The sequence below is a fragment of the Canis aureus genome, chromosome 32 (assembly GCF_053574225.1).
Source record: "Canis aureus isolate CA01 chromosome 32, VMU_Caureus_v.1.0, whole genome shotgun sequence".
Classification (NCBI taxonomy): domain Eukaryota; kingdom Metazoa; phylum Chordata; class Mammalia; order Carnivora; family Canidae; genus Canis; species Canis aureus.
Genome location: NC_135642.1, coordinates 28,859,190 through 28,884,401, shown reverse-complemented (window position 1 = coordinate 28,884,401; position 25,212 = coordinate 28,859,190). Strand labels below are relative to the sequence as shown.

The 25,212-nt window shown below is 45.9% G+C and overlaps 1 protein-coding gene across 2 annotated transcripts in view; it reads left to right on the top strand.

Annotated features, from left to right (window-relative positions):
• The window catches only part of MYO1E (myosin IE), a 198,069-nt gene that overhangs the window by 154,788 nt on the left and 18,069 nt on the right, over positions 1-25,212 (top strand). For both annotated transcript variants that reach the window (XM_077881290.1, XM_077881291.1), the window contains 8 exons: positions 5,781-5,925; positions 9,409-9,523; positions 9,729-9,898; positions 9,981-10,126; positions 17,249-17,395; positions 18,303-18,460; positions 20,952-21,044; positions 23,604-23,805. In XM_077881290.1, the coding sequence (XP_077737416.1) occupies positions 5,781-5,925; positions 9,409-9,523; positions 9,729-9,898; positions 9,981-10,126; positions 17,249-17,395; positions 18,303-18,460; positions 20,952-21,044; positions 23,604-23,805 (1,176 nt within the window). The remainder of the gene's footprint in view (positions 1-5,780; positions 5,926-9,408; positions 9,524-9,728; positions 9,899-9,980; positions 10,127-17,248; positions 17,396-18,302; positions 18,461-20,951; positions 21,045-23,603; positions 23,806-25,212) is intronic.

The window sequence follows — 25,212 nt, the reverse complement described above, 5'->3', positions numbered from 1 at the left end:
GTATCCAGACATTGCTTAATGTCCCCTGCCCAGGAGGGAGTGGGAGGAGTCAAAGCCAGTTGAGAACTATGGCTTAATCATTAATGTGTTTGTAAAACTGCATGTTTGAAAAATACCCTTTTTTTAATTAAGAGAAAAAAATTAAATTCAGAAAACAATGAATGAAAGGTGTTCCCTCGGTCTTTCCCTAATTCAGAAAGGCCTGCCCTCAACAATTCCAAAGCATTCATAATTTTATCCTCCTTCAATATTTTTTCCTGTATTTGAAAACTTTAAAGTGCACAGCCTCTCCAGTTGACATTACAATTGAAAACTGATCAGGGCAGCCCGGGTGGCTCAGCGGTTTAGCGCCGCCTTCAGCCCAGGGCGTGATCCTGGAGACCCAGGATCGAATCCCACATCAGGCTCCCTGCGTGGGGCCTGCTTCTCCCTCTGCCTGTGTCTCTGCCTCTCTCTCTCTCTTTCTATGTCTCTCATGAATAAATAAATAAAAACTCTAAAAAAAAAAAAATTGAAAACTGATCAGATATTTTTTTAAAATTTAAACTCGGCTTTTTTTGTGGGTGTTTTGTTTGTTGTTTGGGTTTTGGAGAAACCAGTTCTGAAAGACCTCCTTCCTTCCAAATTATTTACAAACAGGCAAGCCATTGCGCCCCACCCCCGGTTGGCTCAGTCAGTTAAGCATCCGACTCTTGCTTGATCTCAGCTCAGGTCATGATCTCAGGGTCATGAATTCAGACCCTGCACTGGGTTTCAAAAAGACGAGCCATCAAACTTGACTTCCAGAAGCAATGCTGAGAACCTCCTCACTGGGGAGAGCAGGCAATCCTGGTTCCCCTGGCAGGAACATCTGAGCCACCCTGAGCAGGTTGTGTTACATGTTTGCAGGAGCTCCGTAGTTGAGCTGTGAAGTGACCTTGTTGGTTATAATATCCGGACCTCTGTTGAGGGTCATCCTGACCACACGCACGGGACTTTCTTCAGTGCCTGACACAGAGGAAACATGTAGTGAATCTCTGTTAGTTAGCCCCTTTATGTTGAGGGGCTTTCACTGAAGTGATTCTATCCTTGGATGTCTCCCCTCTAGCCCCCCTGCTGTGTGTGCTTTTCCTTTCAGAAGAGACAAATGGGCAGTCCTGTCTTAGAGCAGGCTCTTGTGATGTCATATCTCTTTTGGTTTGAGAATGCTAGGAGAGTAATAAAAATAAAGCTTGGAAGAAAATTTTTCAATAAAAAGTACTCAGAAATGGCTAGAAGGCCATCTATGTCCATGGGCCAGGAATATTTCTCCAGAGACAATGCTGTTTTCTGCAAGATGTGTGAGTCTGAGACCCTGATCTTATCCCATAATCCTCTGTGAGTACTTGAACCATGTCATACCTCTATTCCTCATGGCTGAGAAAAAAGGCTTTGTTTATAAAGTTGCTTTCTAGATATCTGTACAAAGCCTGCAGAGTAAGAAAGTACCTACCCTGAAAGAAAAGGATGTATTCATACCCACCATGACTGGTGTGCATGCCTCCTACACCCCACCCTTTGAGGGAAGCCCACAGGTCTAACAGCGGTGGTTCACACACAACCTAGAGCTTAAAGGGTAGGCCTAGCAAATGGGAAATGGGCCTTTGTGTGTGTTCATTTCCTCTGTGAAAAATCCTTTATGTTTATCAAAACCATCCCTCTTGACTAAGAATTGGAGACTAAAAATCAAAAGATGCCTTAATATCCCTCCTGGTGGGCCATGTGCTCTTGATATAAACCCTGCCCCACCTTCAGAAGAACACCCTATTCACCACCCCCACTACTCCTTTCCTATCTTTAGAAAGTGCTAAAAAGCTATTAGAAATGGCAGCCACTTTGGGTCTTGGAATGAGAGAATATCTGCTAATTCTTAGAAAACAACTTTTTGAGCTAAGTAGCATGTGCCCCTTACCATGGCTGGAAAAATAAGCCCAAATGTGGGTCCTGATTCTTAAGAAAAAAAATCTGGTAGGAACATAAGAGCTTTCTGAAATTTATCTTAGGGCACCATTTATACTCCTCACAAACATCCTTCCTTTGACCTTGACTCAGCCTCTCAGAATGGTAGGGGCAGGGGGAAAGGGACATTTGTGAGGAAAGTCAAGCCATATCCTGGACAAGGGAAAAGAAAGAAAAGAAGGTTCAGGAAACTGTGGGGTGTCAAGGGTGTCCTACTAGCTGCCAAGACTTTGGTGTCCTTGGATGTTGGAAACATCCTCAACTCCAGTGCCAGCATCTAGAGGTCACTGGGGTCTGGGTGGCATTTCCTCTGAGGAGGAAACATTGATTGGTCATCTGAGATAACAAACAGCCCGCAGTCAGAGCCGAAGAGAGCAGCCAGTGCACAGGCCTTGAGATGAAATATTGGCATAGCTTGGTCTTAAACTGAAAATGCTTGATGAGAGGAATGTAAGCTCTGATCCTCAGCTCTCCAAAATTATCGCAGGCACCACTTAGGCAGCATACCATGGCCTCGTGCCACCTGTTATCAGCCCCGTATCCCAGAGAAGGACGAGTAAACTGGGGATGCTTACTTAGTAGGAGAGCCTTATGCTAGAATTGTGCCCTGGTCTCTCCAACAAATACAAAAGGAAGTGAGGAGGGCACATCAGGCTTCTTGAAAGCTAGGTGACCACTGCCATGGTCCACAGTCAGAGGGCCCTGGAAATGCCATGCAAACCCCATGTCTTGCCCAGACATGTTAGAAGCCCTATCAGGAAAAGGGAGAGAAAGTCTCTGCAAAACAATTTCCTTACTATAAAAAAATCAAACGAGAAAGGCAGCATTATTTTAATAGGGGTGGGAGCATGTGAATTGCAAAGAGCTACCCATTTGCGGTTGCACAATATGGATACTTCCCTTTAGAACTTTGATTAGATGGCGCCAGGCAGCTTTGGACTCTTAGAGACTTATCACCTTGGGGGCCTGGGTTTTTCTTTCTCTCCCATAGCCTGCAGGAATTTTTCTCCCTCATCCATTTATTTTATTTTTATTTGTATTTATTTTATTTAAATTCAGTTTGCAAACATACAGTATAACACCCAGTGCTCATCCCATCAAGTGCCCTCCTTAGTGCCCATCACCCAGTCACCCCATACCTCCACCTTCCACCCCCTCTGCAACCCTTTGCCTCCCAGAGTTAGGAGTCTCCCATGGTTCGTCTTCCTCTCTAATTTCCCCACTTCCCACTCAGTTTCCCCTCTTCTCTTACAGTCCCTTTCACTATTTCTTATATTCCACATACAAGTGAAACCATATGATGATTATCTTTCTCCGATTGACTTATTTCAGTCAGTGTAATACCCTCCAGTTCCATCCACATTGATGTAAACAGTAGGTATTCATCCTTTTTGATGGCTAAGTAATATTCCATTGTGTATAAATGGACTACATCTTCCTTATCCTTTCATCTGTAGAAGGACATCTCAGTTCCTGCCACAGTTTAGCTATTGTGGACATTACTGCTATAACGTTGGGGTGCAGGTGTCCCGTCATTTCACTACATCTGTGTCTTTGGGGTAAATACCCTGTAGTGTAATTGCTGGGTCATTCCCTCATCCATTTAGATTCCCAGTACATTCCTGCTTGCTCACTGGGTTCCAGAGTGGCATCTAGAAAGGCTCTGCTATCAGTCATGGGTATGTGGCTTCATTTGTTTGACTTCATTTTACCACATATGAAATATATTCATGCAGATGTGTGGCTTCACCTAGGTATTTTCATTTTTAAACTTTTTATCTCTAATTAAGGAATGGGAGGATTTGCTTCTTCAAGACATTTAAAGACATTATCAGGCAAGATGTGGATATTTGGGAGGAACAGAGAGAGTCCCTAGAATCACTTTAGTCCCATACAGCCAACCCTAAGGGCAATAACCTGTTCCTGTCCTCTCAGTGAGCTCTGGATCCTGAAGACATGGCCGCTTTTCTTACCAAGATTCCCTTCTCTTTTCTTCCTTAGATACCATAAGTCAGTCTAATCCTGATAGTAGCTTCTGGGAACAAAGGGCCTGGCTTCTCTAGAGGCCCGGAGCCCATTCATTGACTGTGTTCTGGATGTGCCTGTGCAGAGGCTTTGCCCTCCAATTTCTCTTCTACACTCTTCTCTGATTTCTCCTCCCTCCCTCTCCTTCCTGCCACCTTGAGTCTTTGGGACCTTCTGTATTTGACATCTTTAGTGTGCTTCCCATCCGTCGTAGGTCAGTCTCTTGCGTTATTACAATGTTTGTAGTATAGATGTGTAGTAGACTGTGTAGTCTTTTTAAAAAAAAAATATTTTATTTATTTATTCATGAGAGACACAGAAAGAGGCAGAGACATAGGCGGAGGGAGAAGCAGGCTCCCCATGGGGAACCAATGTGGGACTCGATCCCCAGATCCCAGGACCATGACCTAAGCCACCCAACCATATGGTCTTTAAAAGAAATGCTTACGGGTAAGCCAATCCATGGCTCCTATGTAGTGTTATGATTAAAGAAGCAGACTGGGGTTCAAATCTCAGCTCTGACAGTTGCCAGCTAAGTAACCCTAGGTGAGTCTCTATTTGCCTCTGTGTCCAACTCGGCAAAATGCTAAGACCAAACTAATCAGGTGGCTGTAAGGAGAAAATGAGACCATACATCTGAAGCTCCAGGAACAGCACTCGATGCAGAGAGAGCATCCCATAGATGTAGGACGATTGCTCATTACCACTGAGCCCCAGACATTGGGAAGGTGCTAGATGGGTAATATGAACTATTCGGGTGTGGCATCCACGTGTGGAGCTCTCGTCCTCATGGAGGAGGCACAAATTAAGTAACTGCAAATATGAATATAATTACGAGTGATGATATATGCTCTCAAGGAAAAATATTATTTTCTATGAGATAAAATAGAAGAGGGGCAGCAATTTTTGCTTGGGTAGTCCAAAAATGTCCCTCTGGAAGTGTCACTGAAGGGCAGTCCCCCTGCACTGGAGCCAGCCACATGAGGCATTTGCAGAATGGCACACCCAGTAGAGGGAAGGGCATGGGCAAGGCTGTGAAGTTGGAAGGTTTAGTGGGCATGAAGAAGAGGCCGTCCTTCCAGGAACACAGGGAACAGGAGAGAATGTAGAGAGAAGAGCCAAGGACTGCATCACCAGGGCCTCATGACTCAAAATTACACAGAATTCCGAAGGTGAAAGTTGATGCTTAGTAATAACTGCTGCTTGGGGCGCCTGGGTGGCTCAGTGGTTGAGCATCTGCCTTCAGCTCAGGTTGTGATCCTGGGGTCCTGGGATCGAGTCCCACATTGGGCTCCCTGCAGGGGAGCCTGCTTCTCCCTCTTCCTTTGTCTCTGCCTCTCTCTCTCCGTGTCTCTCATGAATAAATAAAGAAAATCTTAAACAAACATAAGAGACAAACTCTTCATAAAGAGTTATGAAACTCTTTGCATTAACTTAAGCGTGCTAAAGAAATCAAGGGAAATCACTATAGAGAAAGAATGTTTGGTTTTGCCCAAAGATTGTCATTGGCCACCTTCAGGAGTGCTATTTTTAGATGGCGATAGAAAGGAAAAGCAGATTTTCATGGGATGTTGACATGGAAGCAGTCGGACGGGGTATAGGGAGGAGGGATGCTCCGAAATGGGAATACTAGGCCCAGTGGGGTTTTGCCACTGTCGGGCTCCATCCCTCAGCCCTAGAACAGAGGTGAGCGGATCTCTGGGACCCGACAGCTCCAGGTGCCTCTGGTGGGTAGTCCAGAGTGAGTCTGATCCTTCTCTCCCCTGTTGTCCTCACAGGTATGCCATTCTGACCAAAGCCACCTGGCCCTCGTGGCGAGGGGACGAGAAACAGGGTGTCCTCCACTTGCTGCAGTCCGTCAACATGGACAGCGACCAGTTCCAGCTTGGGAGGAGCAAAGTGTTCATCAAAGCCCCGGAGTCTGTGAGTGCACGGCTGCCCCGCTCGCTTCCTGGGTGCCTCCCCGTCTCCCTGCAGCACCTCTGCTGCCCGTTCCCCATGCGTCTGGCTTCCTTTTCCCACCTTGAGTTCCTGTCCCCTGCCCCCATGTAGGTCACTCCCCACATCCCTGCTCCTTATGGCCTTCCGATTGCTCAGGGAGTATGAAAAGAAGTCATCACAGAATAGTTTTCTTTTCTTTCTTCTTGTCTCTCTCTCATTACATGGTCATGCTCTCAAGGTCAGGGACTCCTGTCCCTTTAATATGCCATTATGTACTCAGAGCCTTGCACAGAAAGTGGCTCAAAGCAGGAGCCTCCAGTTATTTATAGTGTCCAGTAGAGTCTAAGCTAAAACGACTTCTTTGTCTCATAAAGAAGGCTTGGGTAACCTCACATCGTCACTTGGGTGACACTAACAGGCCACTTACACACGGGCACAGGCTTCCTCCTTGCAGGTAGAACAGAGTTCGGGGTGGGAAGTCTCAGAACTATATCTTGAAGACCGTGAAGGAACCTGGAAATAATTTTGGAGGGAGGAGGAGAAATCTCTGGGTTCATGGAACACAAATATTTCCCAGTAAGAGAGTCACACATACATTTTACAATTCACAAACTTATTAGACCTCCACAGATTAATTGGAGGAACTTCTTTATCTTTTCCTGATGGGGAGGGGGGTCTCTATGAGCCTAACGAATGTCTGTAGGAAATTTCTCTCAGTTTCTAAGTTGAATTCCTTAGAGCAGAACCTGTCAGTCCTTCTGCCCCATTATGAATGGGGCTATGGGGCTATGGAATGGAGACATTACTTTTTAAGATGGAGAAACTTCTGGCATTAACCAAGGTTAGGCATCATCATTTTCTGAGGTTCCTTGAACAATCACAAGACTCCATTTCAAGAGTCTATGGTGCACTTAGCAAAATTAGTCATCAGATCAAGGGGAAATAACATGAGAACTGACAGCGTGGGTGATAGTGGAAACACTTGAACTTGAGGCAAATCCTGGTCTTGCAGTGAGTTCTCTCCTCTAGAATGGGCCCCTCGGCCACTGTTCTGCCTCCGAGGATCAGCCTGAGACCTACAACTGTTAATGGCTGTCACTGAATGGCTTTAAGAACCATAAAAATTATTAAATAAATAAGTGGCACACATCAATAGAACCCGTTTATGAAAAGTTTGTGGTAGCATTTTCCACTTGGAGTTATTTGTAGCTTCACAGCAATTTCATTTCCAAATATAAAATGAAAATGTTGTGTCATACACCATTAAGCAACCCACAGAGCAGTTCCTGTTCTTTCTAAAATGGGATGGAGTGATTTATCAGTACAATGCAGAACTCCTCTGTTGTTTTATACCCGTTTTTACTTTTTTGTCTTGCCTGATTTTCACATATAATTAGAACAGCCTCAATATTTTTCATACTTTTTTTTTTTTTCTGATTTACTTGAGCTGTGGGGTTTTACTTCCAAAACCAAGGTTTATTTTGGGTTTTGCTTTTCCTTGTCTTCCTCCCAAATGTTTTATTACCATCACTTGATTTTCCTTTTCCCCATCTTTTTACACACGCACGCATGTAAACACGTGCATGCGCCTTCACATACACTCTCTCCCCTCCCCCATCATTTCTCCGTCCACATCGAGCACTGACACTGCAAATACTTTTACAAAAACTGGCTTTTAAAAAATCTACATTGTGACTTTGTCTTGACTTTTATGGTAAATGTGCTGACTACACAAAATAACCTATTTGTTTTAAGAACCCACTTTAGACATCAGACACCAAAAGGTTTGTGTTTGCTTGTTACATGTGTCTATGATCTAGATTTTTTTTTCCTTTCTCTCTTTCTCTTCCTTTTGGTCTTGAACCCCCCTGATTTTGAACCCCCACGGCTTTTGGGAAAAAAAGCTGAACCTCAGCTAATCTTTGATAATCTATAGGAAGTTGGGAATTGGTTGCCTCCTGCTTTCTGAGTCACAAGTGTATTTTCTGTGACACTCCCAAAATAGTTCTGGGAACGAGGAAAACAAGGCTTACTCAGAAACCCAACACACAAGATAAGAAAGACCAACGAATATTCTTCAAACAGGCAACCACAGGGCTGAGATTTGAAACATTCTGTCCAAATGTGAAACCATGTATTCCTCTTGGTTTTAGAAATACACTCCTTGCGCCTGTTGTGTATGGCACTGAAGGCTGCAGAATGAAGCAGCCCCTTCCCTTTTGAGTTTGAGATGTTTTTGCACAGCTGGGGCTGTGAGAAGCAGGAGTTGAGTGACAGGAAGGGACAGATGTGGCTTCTGAGTACAGACCCAGATAAACAGAGACAACAGATCATGCCTGGCTGCCTTCAAACCAAATTCACTTGTTTACTTCTGAAACATTTCTGCACTGACTTGTCATCTTTACTTGTTTTTATTGGTACATTTTATTTTGTTTCCTAGACAGTCGCGAAAACCACTTCCTAGGTGGATGAGAAAGTTTCCCACTGTTTCATGAGTTGATCAAATGCAGATTGACCGAGAAAGATTTGTGTGTCAAAGTGAGAAGAGCCTGGCAGGGCCTGGAAGACCTTAGTTCACTTTCTGGACCCACCCAACCCTAGTTCCAATCTTCTCATCTGTGAAATGGAGATAACAGGAATATGTGGCCTGTGTGTTGCTGATGTGCTGAATGAAATAATGTATTCTAGAATGATTCTTGAGCCATTGCGGGCACTTGGCACGTGACCGCTATTTGCTATCATCTTCATTCTTTCAGAGCTCCATTGAGTTGGGCGGAGCAGTCAGGACTATCAAAATGGCCTGGGTCTCAAGACCTGACAGTGTCTGATATGGACCCTTAAACAAAACAGTCTGAGTCCCTCTTGGTGAACCCACGTCTGTTAATCGCACATCTTAAGTCCAGCTCCAATTGCTCTGGTTATTATCCTCTGGCCCAATGAGTCCTTGGAGAATCTGTGCAGCAGGACGTCTATGGTTTTATGGAACTGAAAGTAGGGCAGCCCTCTTTCCACAGCAGCACAAGCTCTGCTCCTACAGAAGCTGGAAACCCTGTTAAGAGGCGACACGCAGCAGTAAACAACAGTCTCCTCCAACTCGTTTCATCTAGCTAGCTAATATCCTCTTGGGATCGAGGCAGGGAACCAGTGGATAAATGGTGAATCATTCATTTGATTTGCACAGATTATGAGCAAGGCAGGGCAGACATTATCAGGGTCCAACTGACGCTCAGATACAGCTATTTCCCATTATGTTTTTTATTAAAGGAAGAAAACAGAGAGATAAGGACGTTCTAGTGATTATAAACAATATGCCCCAGGAATCATGTTTTCACTTTTGTTCATGAGTCTGAGAAGCTGCTTCCCATGTTATGTCTTTGACTAAAAACTGAATGTCTTGAAATAACCAAAGAAAATGATGTCCGGGTCTTAGGTATTGGCTCACATTTGCCTTCTTTATATTCACAGCTATTTCTTCTAGAAGAAATGAGAGAGAGGAAGTATGATGGGTATGCTCGGGTGATACAGAAATCATGGAGAAAGTTTGTGGCCCGGAAGAAATACGTGCAAATGAGAGAAGAAGGTATTTTGGTTGTTTTTGTTTCATGCATTTAACAAATCTCGAGAATAATTTTGAGCGTGGATGAAGTGACAGTTCACCTTACTCTGCATATAATGTCACACGTTAAAAAGCTTGCATGCGTTTCTCTGTGTATTCCCACATACTTTCCCTCCTCTTTTTGGGGTACCTGACCTTCCCGTCTTCTCTATCCTTCCGGTTATCCTAGCCTCAGACCTCCTGTTGAACAAGAAGGAGAGAAGGAGAAACAGTATTAACAGGAACTTCATTGGGGATTATATCGGGATGGAAGAGCACCCGGAACTCCAGCAGTTTGTGGGGAAGAGGGAGAAGATCGATTTTGCAGACACGGTGACCAAGTATGACAGGAGGTTCAAGGTACACACTGGGCACGGCGCACCGTGGAGACAGTTGCACTTTGACACGTCTATGCACCTTCTTACAGCCCCTCTCCTTACAGGGTGTAAAGCGAGACTTGCTTCTTACTCCAAAGTGCTTGTACTTAATTGGACGAGAGAAGGTCAAACAGGGCCCAGACAAAGGCCTGGTGAAGGAGGTGCTGAAGCGGAGAATCGAGATGGAGAGAATCTTGTCTGTGTCCCTCAGGTGCGTGGCATGTGTCGGAGGCGGGGCTGCCTGACTCTCCTCGTCGTCACCGTCCGCCCTTCCAAACGCAGGCTGGATAAAGGCCTGGCTGGCTTCCCCAGTTGTCAAAATCATGGTGAAGAGAACCAAGCTTCCGCTTCATAGACCTTCATAGGTCTCAGGAGTGAGATTCCAAGCAGTGGCCTCCTGGCCAGCTCCACTAGTCAAGGGGGTGCTGGGCTCCCTTATTCTCATAAAGTGTGAGGGGGAAACCTGCTATTTGAAACTGAGTATACCGGCTCTGACTGGGGTCCTGTCCTGTCCCACAGTCCTGACCCCCAAGCCCACCTCACCCATGTCGAAGACCTGACCCATTTCACTAGCAAAGGCCCAAGCAGAGGTAGCTATTCGCTCATCAGTATTGCTTTTTAGTTTGTGGTGACCATGGATTGTGCTGAGAGGGAGGTTTCTTTGGACGCCTTAAGTTCCTTTTGGCCTATTCGTGCATGGAGAGAGTACAAATGGTCCCCATAATTTGTAGCCCTGGAGTCATTGCCAAATGCTCCCTTCAACCCCAAGTTCACAGGCAGCGGCCCTGCCTCTTCCTGTCAACACTCTGGCTCTTTTGGCAGAGGGGCTTGTATGTGTGAGGAGACTTCCTAAATCCTCCCATGCTCAGATCTTCCAGACTAATTTCCCTCTGATGAGAGGAAATCCTCCCAGTCCACAGAAGGCTGAGGAAAGAGGAAGAAAGGCCCTGTTGAGCTCAGTAGCTTCCCGCTGAGTTAGTTGCATCCCTGGATCCTTCTGAGGAGATTGTTGCTTCTATCGGGGCAAGCTGCGGGCCGCCGTTGTCTCAAAGGTAGCTAGTGATGTTCTGGTCGCTTATGAACATGTCTTTCTGGAATCGGAACACCTCTCAACTCTTATTCCACATGGAAGACAAAACTGCTGCTCTCAGGAAAAAGCCAGAGTTTTGTGTGCTCAGGCGTCCGACCTACCAGGCCGGGAATCCTGGCTCCAGTGTCTAATCCAAAACAGATTGTGAGTTGTGTCCATTCTTGCCTGTGTCCCTGTGGTTTCTGATTCTCTCTGTTCCCAGTTTTCCTGATAAAGGGCCAGGTGGTGCTGTGAGGTTAAGTGTTTAAAACATTTCAGCTGAGGATGTGGTAAAACTTGCAAGCAGATGAGTCCATCCGCAGCCTTTTCGTAGCCTCACCTCAGATGGGCCTCAATGCCCCGGATTTCAAGGAAGAGCTCTAGGCCCTGTCACGTTTCATGTTTGTTTTAAGAACCCACTTTAGACATCAGACACCAAAAGGTTTGTGTTTGCTTGTTACATGTGTCTATGATCTAGATTTTTTTTTCCTTTCTCTCTTTCTCTTCCTTTTGGTCTTGAACCCCCCTGATTTTGAACCTCCACGGCTTTTGGGAAAAAAAGCTGAACCTCAGCTAATCTTTGATAATCTATAGGAAGTTGGGAATTGGTTGCCTCCTGCTTTCTGAGTCAGGTGGTTTCAGGAAGTCTTCCTGAGCATTCAGCTCACCAGCTGGGTCACAACCTGAGCTGGGCAGGTGCTGGCCACACTTCTTGGCTAGCCGGGCTCTGAGGCTGCCCTTTTTGTTCCCAGGAACCCAACCGAAAGCTTCCTTTTTTCTTGCATGGGGACCAGCTACACCTGAGCTAAGCGGGGTTAGCCGAAACATGCTGCGTGCTCTTGACAGGAAGCTGTGGCTGAGCGCCAGGGAATCGTAGCTCCCGGGCATATGTGCTCATTGCTCTGAGAGTGGTTATTATTCTTCCCGTGTTATTAATGCCCAGGCCTGTGCATAACCTTCAGACCACTCAAGCAGTGCTTGATCATAAATAATCCTATGTCTGCATTTGTATCAGCCACTCTGATGCCATCTTTTTTGTCTAGTCCTTGCGATTTATCAAGGTGTGGGATATCCCCACTCAAATCTTTTCCTTTTGTCTTGTCTTCTCTCACAGCCTCTGGGGATACAGTGTCTCTTGGTAAAACCACCTTCCTCTTGCTTCCTCTTGAGTATTCATGGTCTGGACATTTGCTCCCTTATGGCCTTTCTTACGAGACGATGTAATTAAAGGAGGTACTTAGGCTAAAAGTTGTTCTGGCTCTCTCTGGAAAGAAAAGAGCCTGAGTCATTGTAACTTGTGATCTGTGCATGTTATAGTTACTGAGCCTCACACTCACAGAATTTAATGCCGCTCCCTCGTTTCCTTCATCCACTGGGTTAGGCCAGTAATCTAAACCAAGTGAGGAATGTAACCAGATGGGTGATGGTATGCGCAGAATCAAACCCAGAGTAGAAATTGATTGTGGTACCAGACCACCAAATGTGTGTGTGTGTGTGTGTGTGTGTGTCTTCTCAAAATATTTCAGTACTGGCATAGAGAAGGATTCTAATATTTGTCTGGTAATTCAGGGAAAAAGTTGTATCGTGTATATGTTTGCTGAAAACTGAGGCTTAGTGCTTGACTACTGGCTGGAATGATCATCCAATGGCTTCTTCTAGTGAAGACCATCACAGTGCCTGCAAGCTCGGGCTTCTGGACCACCTCTAACTCTTACAACCACTGTGAAAACTGAATGGGCTCACAGCTCCCAATCACACCAACCAACCATGTGAAAACAACCAACTGACATTTTGGGAAATGAGAGCATGACTATTTTAATACGAAGGATTTAGTGCTGCTTTCTTTAGGTGTGATCATGGTATGGTGGTTATTTTTGTCGAAAGAGGCTTTGTCTGGGGCACCTGACTGGCTCAGTTGGTAGAGCATGCTACTCTTGATCTTGGGGTTGTATGTTTGAGTCCCACGTTGGGTGTAGAGATTACTTAAAAATAAAATCTTAAAAAAAAATAAAGAGGCTTTAAAAAAATAAATAAAATAAAGAGGCTTTGCCTTTCTTTGATACACAATAAAAAACATCTAAGGATGAAATAATATTTATACTTTGCTCTTACATAACCGAGTTTGTGTGTGGAAATGGGGTAGTAGGAGTATAGACAAATATGATTGTCTGTAGATTGATAATTGTTGAAACCTCCCAACGAGTGGAGGTTCATTCTGCTGTTCTACTTGTAAAAAATATTTGAGATTTTCCGTAGTAAAAGTTTTTCCTAATCCTCCTGGTAGACATAGTTTTAGAAGTTTCTACCTTTATAAAAAATAGATTGAAATATATCTAACCAAATTATCATTGAAATTTCGGGGTATCTAGGTGGCTCAGTGGGTTAAGTTGCTGCTTTTGGCTCAGGTCATGATCCCAGAGTCCTGGGATCAAGTCCTGAGTTGAGTTCCCTGCTTAGTGGGTGTCTGCTTCTCTCTCTCCCTCTGCTCTTCCCCTTGCTCGTGCTCTCTCTCTCTCTCTCTTTCACACACACACACACACTTTCTCTCTCTCTCAAATAAATAAAATCTTTTCAATTGTCGTTGAACTTTTTCTTAAAAATTTAGTTAACAATAAAAGTATAGGATAGGCCCAACAGCTCAGGGAGATAGGAAGACTACAGTTTCTCAAAGGAGCTCTAGAATAATTTGAAAAGGAAAAATCCTATCTGAATGCAACTTCAATCAAACACCCATGCCTGCATTTCTGCCTTTATGGGGGAGTTGGCAAGAATATCAGGAGATGGCATACCAACAAGTAGTTGAGATGTTGGATTTCTGGGGCTTGGAGAGTCTGCTCACGAAGGCTGATGACCATTAGTTTTTGAAAGATCCTTCAAAAGCTGCTTCTTAACCAAGTAGTGAGCTAGCTTCACTCTTGTTTGAGAAACTCAGTTTGCGGGAGCAGTGGCCATAGGTGAGAGAGCCTGTGTTCTTTGCTCTCGCATTGTAGGTCATGAGATTGGTACCATCCAGTCTCCTACCTGCCCAGAATGTTTCACTGCCTAATTGCCTAAACTTGGCAGTAAGAACAGCCTACTTCACTACTACTTGGCTGTCCTGAAGCGTTACTGAAATCTTTACCTGAAGGGACCTTTGAGCTTTGGGAACCTGCAAGCCCAACATTTTTGGACTGACCACCTGCTTTCTGTTCAGCTCTGAGGTTTGAAGGTGACTCAGAACATAGTCACCGCCACAGGGACCTCCCTCTCATTCTGGAAAGGGGAGCAGACACCTAAGTAGACATGTGGCACACAGGATACAGGTGGGAATGAGCCTTCTCACCTCCTTCCCAAGGAGGCCCTTATTTAGACCTGGCACAGCACATGTCTACACTCTCAGAGAAATCAAGTAGGACCCAAACTGGTGCCCCTGGTTTCTCTGAATGGTAGACTTCTGGGTAAGGTTTATTTTCTTCTTTAACCACCACTGTCCTTTCCAGTTTGCTAACAGGAGCATATTTCATAATTAGGAAAACATTTTGAAAAGGTTTAAATAAAGGCAGGGATGGCCTAAGAAATTGCCCTTTCAGCTTAAGGAGAAAAAAAAAAAGACTAAGTCTTTACTCAGTATTTTGTAACTAACCTTTTTGTGAAAAAGACATTGGTTAAGGGAGTGAAACAAGATTTTTCTAGTGTTGTCAGCAGTACAACAATAAGCCACAAAGATGAGGGGATAAAATTTGAGTGGAGAGCCAAACCCAAGGACTAGTAAAGAATCTTTCAACACGGGGTACTACATCAAACATCTGTAAGGAATTGTAGCTTGAGCATATGAATAAGACAGGGGTGAGGTCCAAAGATAAGTCTGAGTTTTTAGAATAAATAAATGTAAAAGCTTTGTGTTCAGACCCTGGAGCGTGGCTGAGGAAAGAGGCCTGGCTGAAGACGGTTTCACTGACTCCCGTGCCTGGGTCACCGGAGGGGAGGGGATTTTGAATTTGATGGTTGAAGTCAAAGTGTCCAGACACTTTCTCATTTCCAGACTCCTGCTGATAATTGACCCTAAAGATTTGGCCTGCTTGCTTCTCTTCTTTATGGTAATGAAACTCCTAATAAATCTCAGTACATTAAACTACTGAAGGTTACTCGTGTTGGGTTCATTCAGCCCTGTTGGATAAGCACTGTCCCGTCTCAAGTACAGCCAGACAAACAGACACATCCAGACCTGCCCCAGAGCACTCTGCATCGAGCAACTAAAACAAGAGTTTCGTTCCTCACTCCACACACCGAAAAGTGGGGCTTCTTGTTTTACTCTCTCCCTGTTGCATGCACTCTCTTCGTCATGCAACAGTCTTCTTACCCCTGGGTTAGGATGCCGGGATGCTCGGATTTTATTTCATTAATTCCAAATATCTTTTATGTAAGTACCTTTGTTCAGAGTTCTGACTTACTACAATTGAAGTGATTGAGACAGTTCCAGAGTTTTCATCTGCCTAGAAATAGGAAGCTGATAATAGCTTTGTGGCTATACCCTCTGAGGTACCTTCTTGGACTTTTAAGAAAATATTCCAATTCCTAATTTGGAAAAGGTTATGAACAAGGAGGTGTAGTAGAGACTGAGTTGTCCTACAGGACCAACTGTGTCCTTTCCATGCAAAGAGCTGATGGCTTGCCCAAAGACTGCATTTCCCAGGCTTCCTTGCAAGGTAGGAGTAACCATGGTACAGGACACTGGCCAATGGGGTGTGAGCAGAAGTGACTTGTACAACTTCCTGGTCACATGTGTAAAAGGACGCCATGGATGCCTGGCTCCCAGCCAGTGTAGCATGGTCATGTCGGCCCTGAATTGCTTTTACACATGCTATGGAGTAACAAGAGATAAAAACTCAGTGTTGTTTAAACCACCAGTTGCCAGCGTCTTCATTATGACAGAAAAACCTATATCCCAACTATAACAAGAGTATACAGAAAACTAGTCGTGATGTAGGGAAGTTTGAAAACAAACTCGTGGGGCACCTGGGAGGCTCAGTGATTAAACGTCTGCCTTTGGCTCAGGTCGTGTTCCGGGGGTCCTGGGATTGAGTCCCACATCAGATTCCTGCTTCTCCCTCTGCCTGTCTCTGCCTCTCTCTGTGTGTCTCTCATGAATAAATAAATAAAATCTTAAAAAAAAAAAAAAAGCCATGCTGTTGGCATTTCCTGCACTTGGGAGGATTAAAATGTTACTGTGGCCAACTCATTGAAGCAGGTTTACTTTGCTTTTCATACCTGGAAAAACACCATCCCTAATGAAATGTCATTCTTCAGAGGGTTGTCGTCCATATTTGACGGTGGTGCTTGGAGATAGTTGTAAGTGTGTATATTATGAAACCTTTGGGATCGGTTACCTCCTTCAACTGAGCTGTACATCACATAGGGAATAAGAAGCCTCAATTATATGTGTGTTGTTTCCATGAAGTCTAGCTGGTCCTGGACATGGAACTGAGTCTAATCAGTCCCCTCTACTGTTCCACGAGGCATTTCCCCCAGAACTGGGTTTGCCTTAGCCTCTTCCATTGTTCTTGCAGCTCCTCACATGCCCTTCCCTCCAGGCCCAAGTTTGTCACCAGCCCTACCCTAGCCAAACACACAGTTTCCGCAACGCTGTGTTCTTTCCCTGCCCCGAGAAGTTCATTAGCCTGACGGTGAAGCTTCTGCTTGCTTTCTGTTGCTCCACCTGCCTTGTACAACATCTCTGTAGCCAATTTTCTGTGTTTGCACTTTCAGCAGCATGTGGCACACAGTTTAAGCAGAGGCCTGAATACCCAAAGATTTCTAATAAGTACATACAAAGCCCAGGATGGTGGCTTCCCTGTTGATAAGTGAGCTGCAATTCTTCAAGTTAGCATATATTATAACAGCTACAACTATATTGTAAATTCTACTAACTTGGCACTTAGGTGGGATCGTTCATTTCCAGCCACATTCTATTTGTAATGTTTGGATTTTTAGGGTCTTAAGAATGTAGAAGTTGAATTTGAAAAGTGAGTTATTTTTTTAATATGGACTAAATTATCCTTAAATTCCCGATTTTAAAAAGTCACGTGGGAGATTTATTTTGACTATGCTTTTGGTGGGTTATAAATGGATTCCGGCAATTTTATTACCGTAATACATTGTTGTTGTGTTTTGTTTTAAAGATGATCACTTATAGAAAGACTGTAGAAATGTAGTAGTATCTCACAGGATGTGAAAAATGGAATATAGAAGTGCAACTTTCATTAAGTCTTCCCAATCTCTTTTCAGTACTATGCAGGATGACATTTTCATTCTTCATGAGCAAGAGTATGACAGTTTGCTTGAGTCCGTCTTCAAAACTGAATTCTTGAGCCTCTTAGCAAAGCGTTATGAGGAAAAAACCCAGAAACAACTACCTCTGAAATTTAGCAACACGTAAGTGGGGACCTAAGGCCCAAAATTCCAAGTCAAACTTGATCCCTCTGCTGGGTTTCAGACAGGAGGGTTCAGACAGGAGGGGAGGCCTGTGAGGTGGCAGGGATCTGACTGGCTACAGTGGCTTCAGAGAAGCCCAGCCCTGCCTGCCTCCACTTACCCCCAGACAGTCCCAGGGCCTGCAGAAGATAGTCATGATGGCTGTTACAGACCTTGAAAGGCCACTTCTGCATTTCTGTGAAGTCATATGGACAGCTACTTAAAATGAAGATTTTTTTTTGGTCTTACGGCCTAAGAAAATAAGTCAGAAGAGCAGAATATGGAATTGTGTCATGTAGGCATATAGGCAGTATGACCAATAAAAACTGGCTGGGTAGTTTTGGAGCTGTGAGTAACCTTCCCTTCTATGTGGATTTTGGTTGCTAGTGTTGAACAGAATTTAATTAAATAATAACCACTTTCTATGCCGGGGAGATGCGGGCTATCTCATGTCTGGCTTCTCTCAATTCTTTACAAACACAGACTGTGTGAAATCAGAGAGACACAGGACACTCCACAGTAGGTGTGGCCTAGAAAGTGTCCCCTTCCTTCTGTCCCCTGGGCAGGTGCTTCTGAGGTCACCTGGTAGAATGACACTGGCACCTGTCTTGGGGGTCCTCCCTCCCCAGCCGGCTCCTCTCAGGGGCCGGGCCCAGAGGCTCCTGCCCCTGGTCAGGGGCTCACCATGCCGCTGTGCCAAGGCCACGGATGTTGTCCCCCTCCCAGGGCCCCGCGTCAGCTCCCAGGCCCCGGGCCGGCCACCTTCTACAGCACACTTGCCGGCAGCAGAGGTCCGTGCTGGGGTGGGCGAGCACCAGTTCCTCCCTGGTGCCCTCCTGCCCGTTACCAACAAATGTCCTTGTCGCAGGCTTGAACTCAAGTTGAAAAAGGAGAACTGGGGTCCCTGGAGTGCCGGGGGCTCCCGGCAAGTGCAGTTCCACCAAGGCTTCGGTGACCTGGCCATCCTCAAGCCCAGTAACAAGGTGCTGCAGGTCAGCATCGGACCGGGGCTGCCCAAGAACTCCCGTAAGTGTTCCCGGGCCCTGCGGCCGCCGGCTGCTTGGCTTCCGGCTCTCCCTGCCCGGCCCTCCCCGCCCTGCTCACCGGCGCTCACCGTGGGTGGTGGGTGCCCGGATCACTGGGTGGCGGGTGGCGGATCGGTGGGGTGGACCACCAGCGCTTCCCCGCGCGGGGCTCAGCCCCCCACGGAAGCATTTCCAACTGACCTAACACCGAGGCAAATGGGCAGGTTACGCCTCTCTAAATGACTGGATAGTTCCTTATAGGATCCCTGGCATTACAGAATTTGTTGTGTTTGAAATATTTCCGTCGGTCGGCTTCAGAGTTCCAGCCCATCCATGCCAGTCGGATCTTGTCAGCAAGGCAAACCTTATCTTTTCTTTTTTTTCTTTTATTATTTTTTAAAGATTTTGTTTATTTATTCATGAGAGACACACAGAGAGAGAGGCAGAGGCACAGGCAGAAGGAGAAGCAGGCTCCATGCAGGGAGCCCGACGTGGGACTCGATCCCAGATCTCCAGGATCAGGCCTTGGGCTGAAGGCGGCGCTAAACTGCTGGGCCACTGGGGCTGCCCAAACCTTATCTTTTCTATCGATGAAAAGAAACTGACCACGCTCACCAACCCTCTGCCTGGTTTCACTGCGTGACTGTGCCAGGAACCCAGTGGCTCCCACCCACACCGGAGAGTGAGCGCTAGGGACCCCTCCCCTCCCCTGCTCTAATTCCTTTCTATTTCAAAGAACCTTTGATTCCTTTTCTATTTATTAGTGGCATTTGTAAAATTAAATTTATAATGCACAGCGTAATCATATATGCTGTGTTTTTGGAAACTGTAGGTATCCTTATAAACCTTTGCCATGTAAATGGTGAGAGAGGGATCCCCGGGGGGCTCAGCAGTTTAGCGCCTGCCTTCCGCCCAGGGCTTAATCCTGGAGACTGGGGATCAAATTCCGCATCAGGCTCCCTGCATGGACCCTGCTTCTCCCTCTGCCTGTGTCTCTGCCTCTCTCTCTCTCTCTCTCTCATGAATAAATAAATTTTAAAAAATCTTAAAAAAAAAAAAGACTTTATATATATGGTGAGAGAAGAGTGTGCTAGGTATAAAACAGGCCTTTATGAAATCTATCCGTGAAGGTACACGCTGGCAGATACTACAGCTCATTAACACAACACAGACAAACGGCCACTCCGAAAATGTTGGTGTAAGTCTGCGTATCCGTATCCACTGGTACTTGCTGAAAACAGAGGGCAGTGTTTGGAAGAGCCTTTTAAGTATAGAGGGGGCTGGGTTAGGTAACTAGCAACAAAGAACAGCAGGACCCCATTATTACCCCTAAGCCTCAAGGGGCGGAGGGAGGAAAGAGTGGAGCTGAAACACAGGCGAGAAGCAGGTGGAAGAGATACCCCAACCCCTCTGTCCTCTCCCACTCGGGTCTCCTGCCAGTACCTCCTGCTGGCCCAACCCAACTGGAAGGCAGAGGCCTCGTGGCCCGAGGGAGAAGCAGTCCACTGGGCTCAGAGCAGGAATAACCAGCAGGGTGTGTGTGAACAATGTGCAGGAGGCCCCAGAACGGAATGTTGTCTAATACGGTGTTTTGTTATATCTTCATGCGGGGGAAGGAGACTGGCTGCTGAGTGGGAAACCCCCGTCAGGCTGCTTTCTCTTGCCCCTAGACCCCCGGGCCCCCAGACCCACCTCCTTCATTTTGTGTGATTCACACATTGTCACTTTCTGCTCTTAATTCCTCAGCCCTTCTCTTTACAAGGAATTCCCTCTGCACCCCTCTTCCAGCTGGATTAATCCTACCCTCCTTCATGTCCTACCTGAGGCTTTAGTCATCTGTTTCCTTTGCCAGTATGTATGTCTCTGCAGCGACGTCATCCGCCTCGCAGAGTTCCTGCCGTCCCAGCCCTAATTCTGGCCCACAGCGATGTTCTGTGTAGCACCAGCTTGTTTTCTAACTCCTCATGTCTGTGTCAAGGGCACAGTCTGCTTGCAGCCTTTGTTTAATCGGGAGACTGCAAAATGCAAGCTCTCGCATGAAAGGCTCTTGACCTAAGCAGAGGTGCAGTGAGTGCTGAAATGTGCTTCATGCCACTGACTGTGATGCACAGCACCCACGTCACACATGTGCGCAGCTTCTGTGCTGTGTGAAGAACACAAGTGCAAACATTAAAATGCCCCCTGTATCTCTTCCAAAAGCCTGCAAAAATAGAAACGCTTTTGTAAGATTGTTAATATCTCTTTTTAAAGCCATCCTCTAATAATTCAAAACCACGGGTCTATGGACATATTTTCCAGCCCCTCCCATCCAATAGCCACCACGACAGTACTTCCTCCAAATATCCCTCCTCCGCTGCAACCTCCTGCAGATCCTGCTGGAACCTGATTCCACACTTCTCAGAAGTTTCCTATCAGCAAAAAAAAAGCCCATCAGAAGCCATAAAACCAACCTGTGGTACTGATTTTAACTCTGCCTCACTTGTTTATTTCAGGTCCTACCAGAAGGAACACAATTCAAAACAGAGGTTATCCCAGTGGGACGCAAAATGCCAACTACCCAATGAGAGCTGCCCCCCCGCCTCCAGGTAAACCAAGCATATGCCGTAGAACAGGACCACTAATCACAACCCATGGCTTGCAAAATGTATTTGGGAAGAAACCCATAAGCAAGTGAATGCACACATATCAGCCAGCCAAGAGCCATCAGTGCCAGATGTACCTCTACCAACACAATGGCCCTGCTTGGGACTCCGAAATGCAGAAGGATGAGCTAGTGAGACTGAACTGTGACTGAGTTAACGATCTGGATTTCATTACCTAGCAGTATTACTCCCTTAGGAGAGGCTTCTTACATCAGTAAGAGAAAAAGGTGCTCCTTGTCCCTGGCAACCAGAATGTTGTCAGCTTTTCGGCTGTAGGATGCATCCTTTGCAGAGCCAGGAGTTTGCCAGCTATAACCCTGACACCACCACTCTGCTCCAGCCAAATATCAGTGATATTTTGCAACTAGTTAATTCCTTAATGAACAAGTAGAAAACTTTTACTTTCAGTCAGATCGGCTCTAGGACAACAGCTCCAAAAACTAAAGTAATTAAAAGAATTACAAAATTGATACAAACATTCTTTTAGACCTTACGTTTCATATTTCACATTTTTTATGATAAAAATATAGCATGCGGGTCAGTCAAATCCAAGCCTGAGTAAAGGCGAGCCTTTTGGCCTGTAAAAATCCATTTAGTGCTTTAAGAGCGCTCTCAAAATTCACAAAATGTTTTTCCATCGCTCACAAAATTCAGCCAATAAGAAACTGCCCCCAGAATATTTCGTGGTCATAAGTTTAGGAGTCTAGGTCTGAGAGGGTTATCTTAGGACTACACTTAACACAAATCATCCCAGACCAGGGAATCCTGAAGTAAGCAGTGAAAAGCATTTCTTTTGTCTCCTGCTCTGGAATCTCACCGTTGGCGTGCTAAAATATGAGCGCCCATGCCTAGAAGTAAGAAAGTAATTCTCATCTCTCTTGGAGTCCCCATGCTGCCTGGCCGAGCTCTCTCTCCTCCCCTCTGCTCTCGCCCTTGAAGAAAATCCAAGCACAAAGGAACCTAACAGAACCACTGTAGGATTGTGTTACTACTGATGTGCTGGCCCCCTACCCCTCCCCTGTGCAAGATCCTGGCCAGACCACCTGGAAAGCTCGTTTGCCTCAGCTAGGTTGGCCAAAGTTGCCTTAGACCAAATACCTGACCTTGAGCTCTGCTCCCAGCCTCTCTACGTGACCGTTTCTCCATCAATAAAATGAGGCAGTTGGACCCAAATCCCTTATATCAGCCTTTCTCACACTATTTGTGGTGAAGGAACAAGGTTGGTTGGTTGTTCTTTTTCTTTCCTCTCTCTCTTTCATTTCTTAATTTATTTCTTTCTTTTTCAACCCATCACAAACCATAATTTTGCAAGTAATAAAAATTACTCAAAGAATGGAATTTTAAAAGCATTCAAGATATAAAAGCCCAAATTTCTTGCTGGATTCAAAAGACATGAAAAATGTCTATGAAGCTGCCCTGAATGTTTCTAAGTGCTTATTATTAATTTCTGAACTTATGAAGGGTGAGTGGGTCCTGAGCAGCATGGAGTGGCCCATCCATGAACTTCCCACTTCCACTATTGCAGCCCTAGGGCTCACCCTCTCTGGTATGGCCTTCTCCTTGGCAACCCTGGCAGCAAGTAGGTGCTCACCACACTCCTCGTCTCCTTCATGCAACTGACACACCCGAGGGTCCCATATCTTGCTCAAGGTCAACAGAGCTAATGGAGGCAGAGCCAAAACTGACCAACTACTCCCTCTTATAAAGGAGGGATTGTCCCATCTGTACCAAAGAGTGTTTTCTTAATTCCACTGGAAGCGATTTTATGGTAGGTTCACCCAAATGTGCCTCGGGGGGTCTTGTTCTCCTGCATTCTTGCCCAGATCTGCCGGTGGGAGAAGAGATAAGGGAGGAGAAGAGATCATACACACAATGGAATGATAATGCCCCATTCAGCCAGGGCCTGTGGTTTGGAGCCCATCGCCATATTCCATTACTTACCAGATAATGTGATCCTGACTAGGAACAGTTGTTTGGCGAAGAGAACTTGCCCTCTGCTGATTGATCCAGCCAGTGACCACATTTCCCCTTGCCTGTGTGGAGTGCTCCCTCTACCTCCCACAGCGGGCTCCTGCAGAGGACACCTAAGGCTGACCCCTTGAAATGATGTCTAACTGTTTAAACAGCTGCCTGCCAGCCCTCCTGAATCATAACCTCATAATTTTTCTTAGATCTAAGAATGCGCCTGCCAACTCATTGCAAGCTTACCTTTCCTTGCATGTGGGCTCTGAAACCCTGAACATCTGGTGATTCTAATGTCAGATTCAACAAGCACGTGTGAGTGTCTGCTCTGTTCCAGGCACTTGCTAGGCCGCCCGCAGTGTATTAGCTCTGTTCCTCACCGTACAGTTGCAGTCGGGCCCTCTGTATCTTCAGATGGGAAAACAGGGGCCCAGAGAAGCTAAGTGGCTTGCTCTTGGCTGAAAGCTGGAAGGAATTTGGAGAGCCTTTTGGCAGCTCAGAACATTCAAGAGTTGTTTTCTCCCCTTTTCCTCTCTCTAGGACACCATCAGAATGGAGTCATCAAAAACCAGTTTGTGCCACATCCTCATGCTCCTGGAAACCAGAGGTTAAATCAGAAAAGTCTGTACACCTCCATGGCCCGCCCGCCCTTGCCACGACAGCAGTCCACCGGTTCAGACCGAGTATCACAGACTCCGGAGAGCTTGGATTTCCTTAAGGTCCCAGACCAGGGTGCCGCCGGGTAAGAGTCCCACCTCTGACAGATGACGCTGGTGACCTCTCTCTTGATCACAGCAAGGTCCAGGGATTCCTTTGAGTAGTCTCTACATGATTCTCAAGTTGCTTTACCACCTGCATGTTGTGATCCAGAACCCAAAACCATGAGGCCCTTGGTTGACATTTCTAAAAGTACAGCCAGTTGATAGCACACGACTCATTCTCTGGAGATGGCTTATTGTGAACCTCCAAAGAGGGTCCCCTTCAGCCCTGAGATTCAGTTACTCGGTAACCTGTCTTGCTGGCTGGCATGGCTGAGGAATGTTGGGTTTGTTTGTTTGTTTGTTTATATTATTTTTTTAATGTTGGGGTTTTGATCTCTGTCCTTGACTGCAGTTGCATAAACACTGTATGTAGCTCAAAGAGTCATTAGGAACGTTAAGGATAACACCTCAGCCTTCTGTGAGGTATGGATGTTTTTATGAATACAGATCTTCAGGCCTTCCAAATGAGAGCCTCTCTGCCTTTCTAGAACTGAAAGTGGAGACTGGTAAAAAAGAAACCCAGGGTTTTTAGCTGGAGGAAGTAAAGACTTCTGGAACTCTATATTGGTATTCAGAGAGTCATCCTTGCGGATCGGGGTTGGACACGTCCTGTGGAATCACCAGACATAAAATGGTCCAGCTTTAAGACAAGTCAGTGAATTCTACTGCCAGGTGGTAGATTTTGGCTTCAGTAAACAAAAGAGCATTCTAGAAGCCCAAAGATGAGCTGGGATGTAAGGAGCACCTTGTCCCTGGAGGTATCCAGTTAAAGGTGGGTGGAAATAACCAGGCAGAAATACTGTGGAGGGATGTTGTCAAATATCAGATAAAGATGAGGATCTCGTTTGAGTCCCTGTTACCCATCTAACATTGGACCTGCTGCTTACCCTCTCTGAGCTTCATCTTCTCATTCACACACTGATGTAATACCAACAGGCTGGCAGGGCTGTAGGGAGGACTCGAAATAACATACATAGGATACCCGGCACGGAACTGGGCATGCAAGAGGCTACTCGGTCAGCCGAGGCCTGATGACGATGTTGGCGGTGGGGGTGACGGTGGTCCAGCCATTATCTCATGGTGGTTGAACTAGTGACTTGTAAGGAACTATCCAAGCCTCATGATCCTCAGCAGTGGAGCACCTTCCCCTGCTGAACTCCAGAATGGGCCTGCTGCAGCCCATTCTTCCCCTCCCTGGGGCCCACCTCCATTCCCATTCTCTCTGTGTCTCTAGAATGATGAAGTTTTGTGCATCCTCAGGGGACTTGTGTATGAAATCGAGCCGTGCTGGGAGAGAAACAACAGCTCCTCTGGCTCACATCTTGGCCCCCTTGCAGGGTGTTTTTCCTGCCTTGTCAGCCCCCTTCTAAAGACCACAAAGCTCTTAC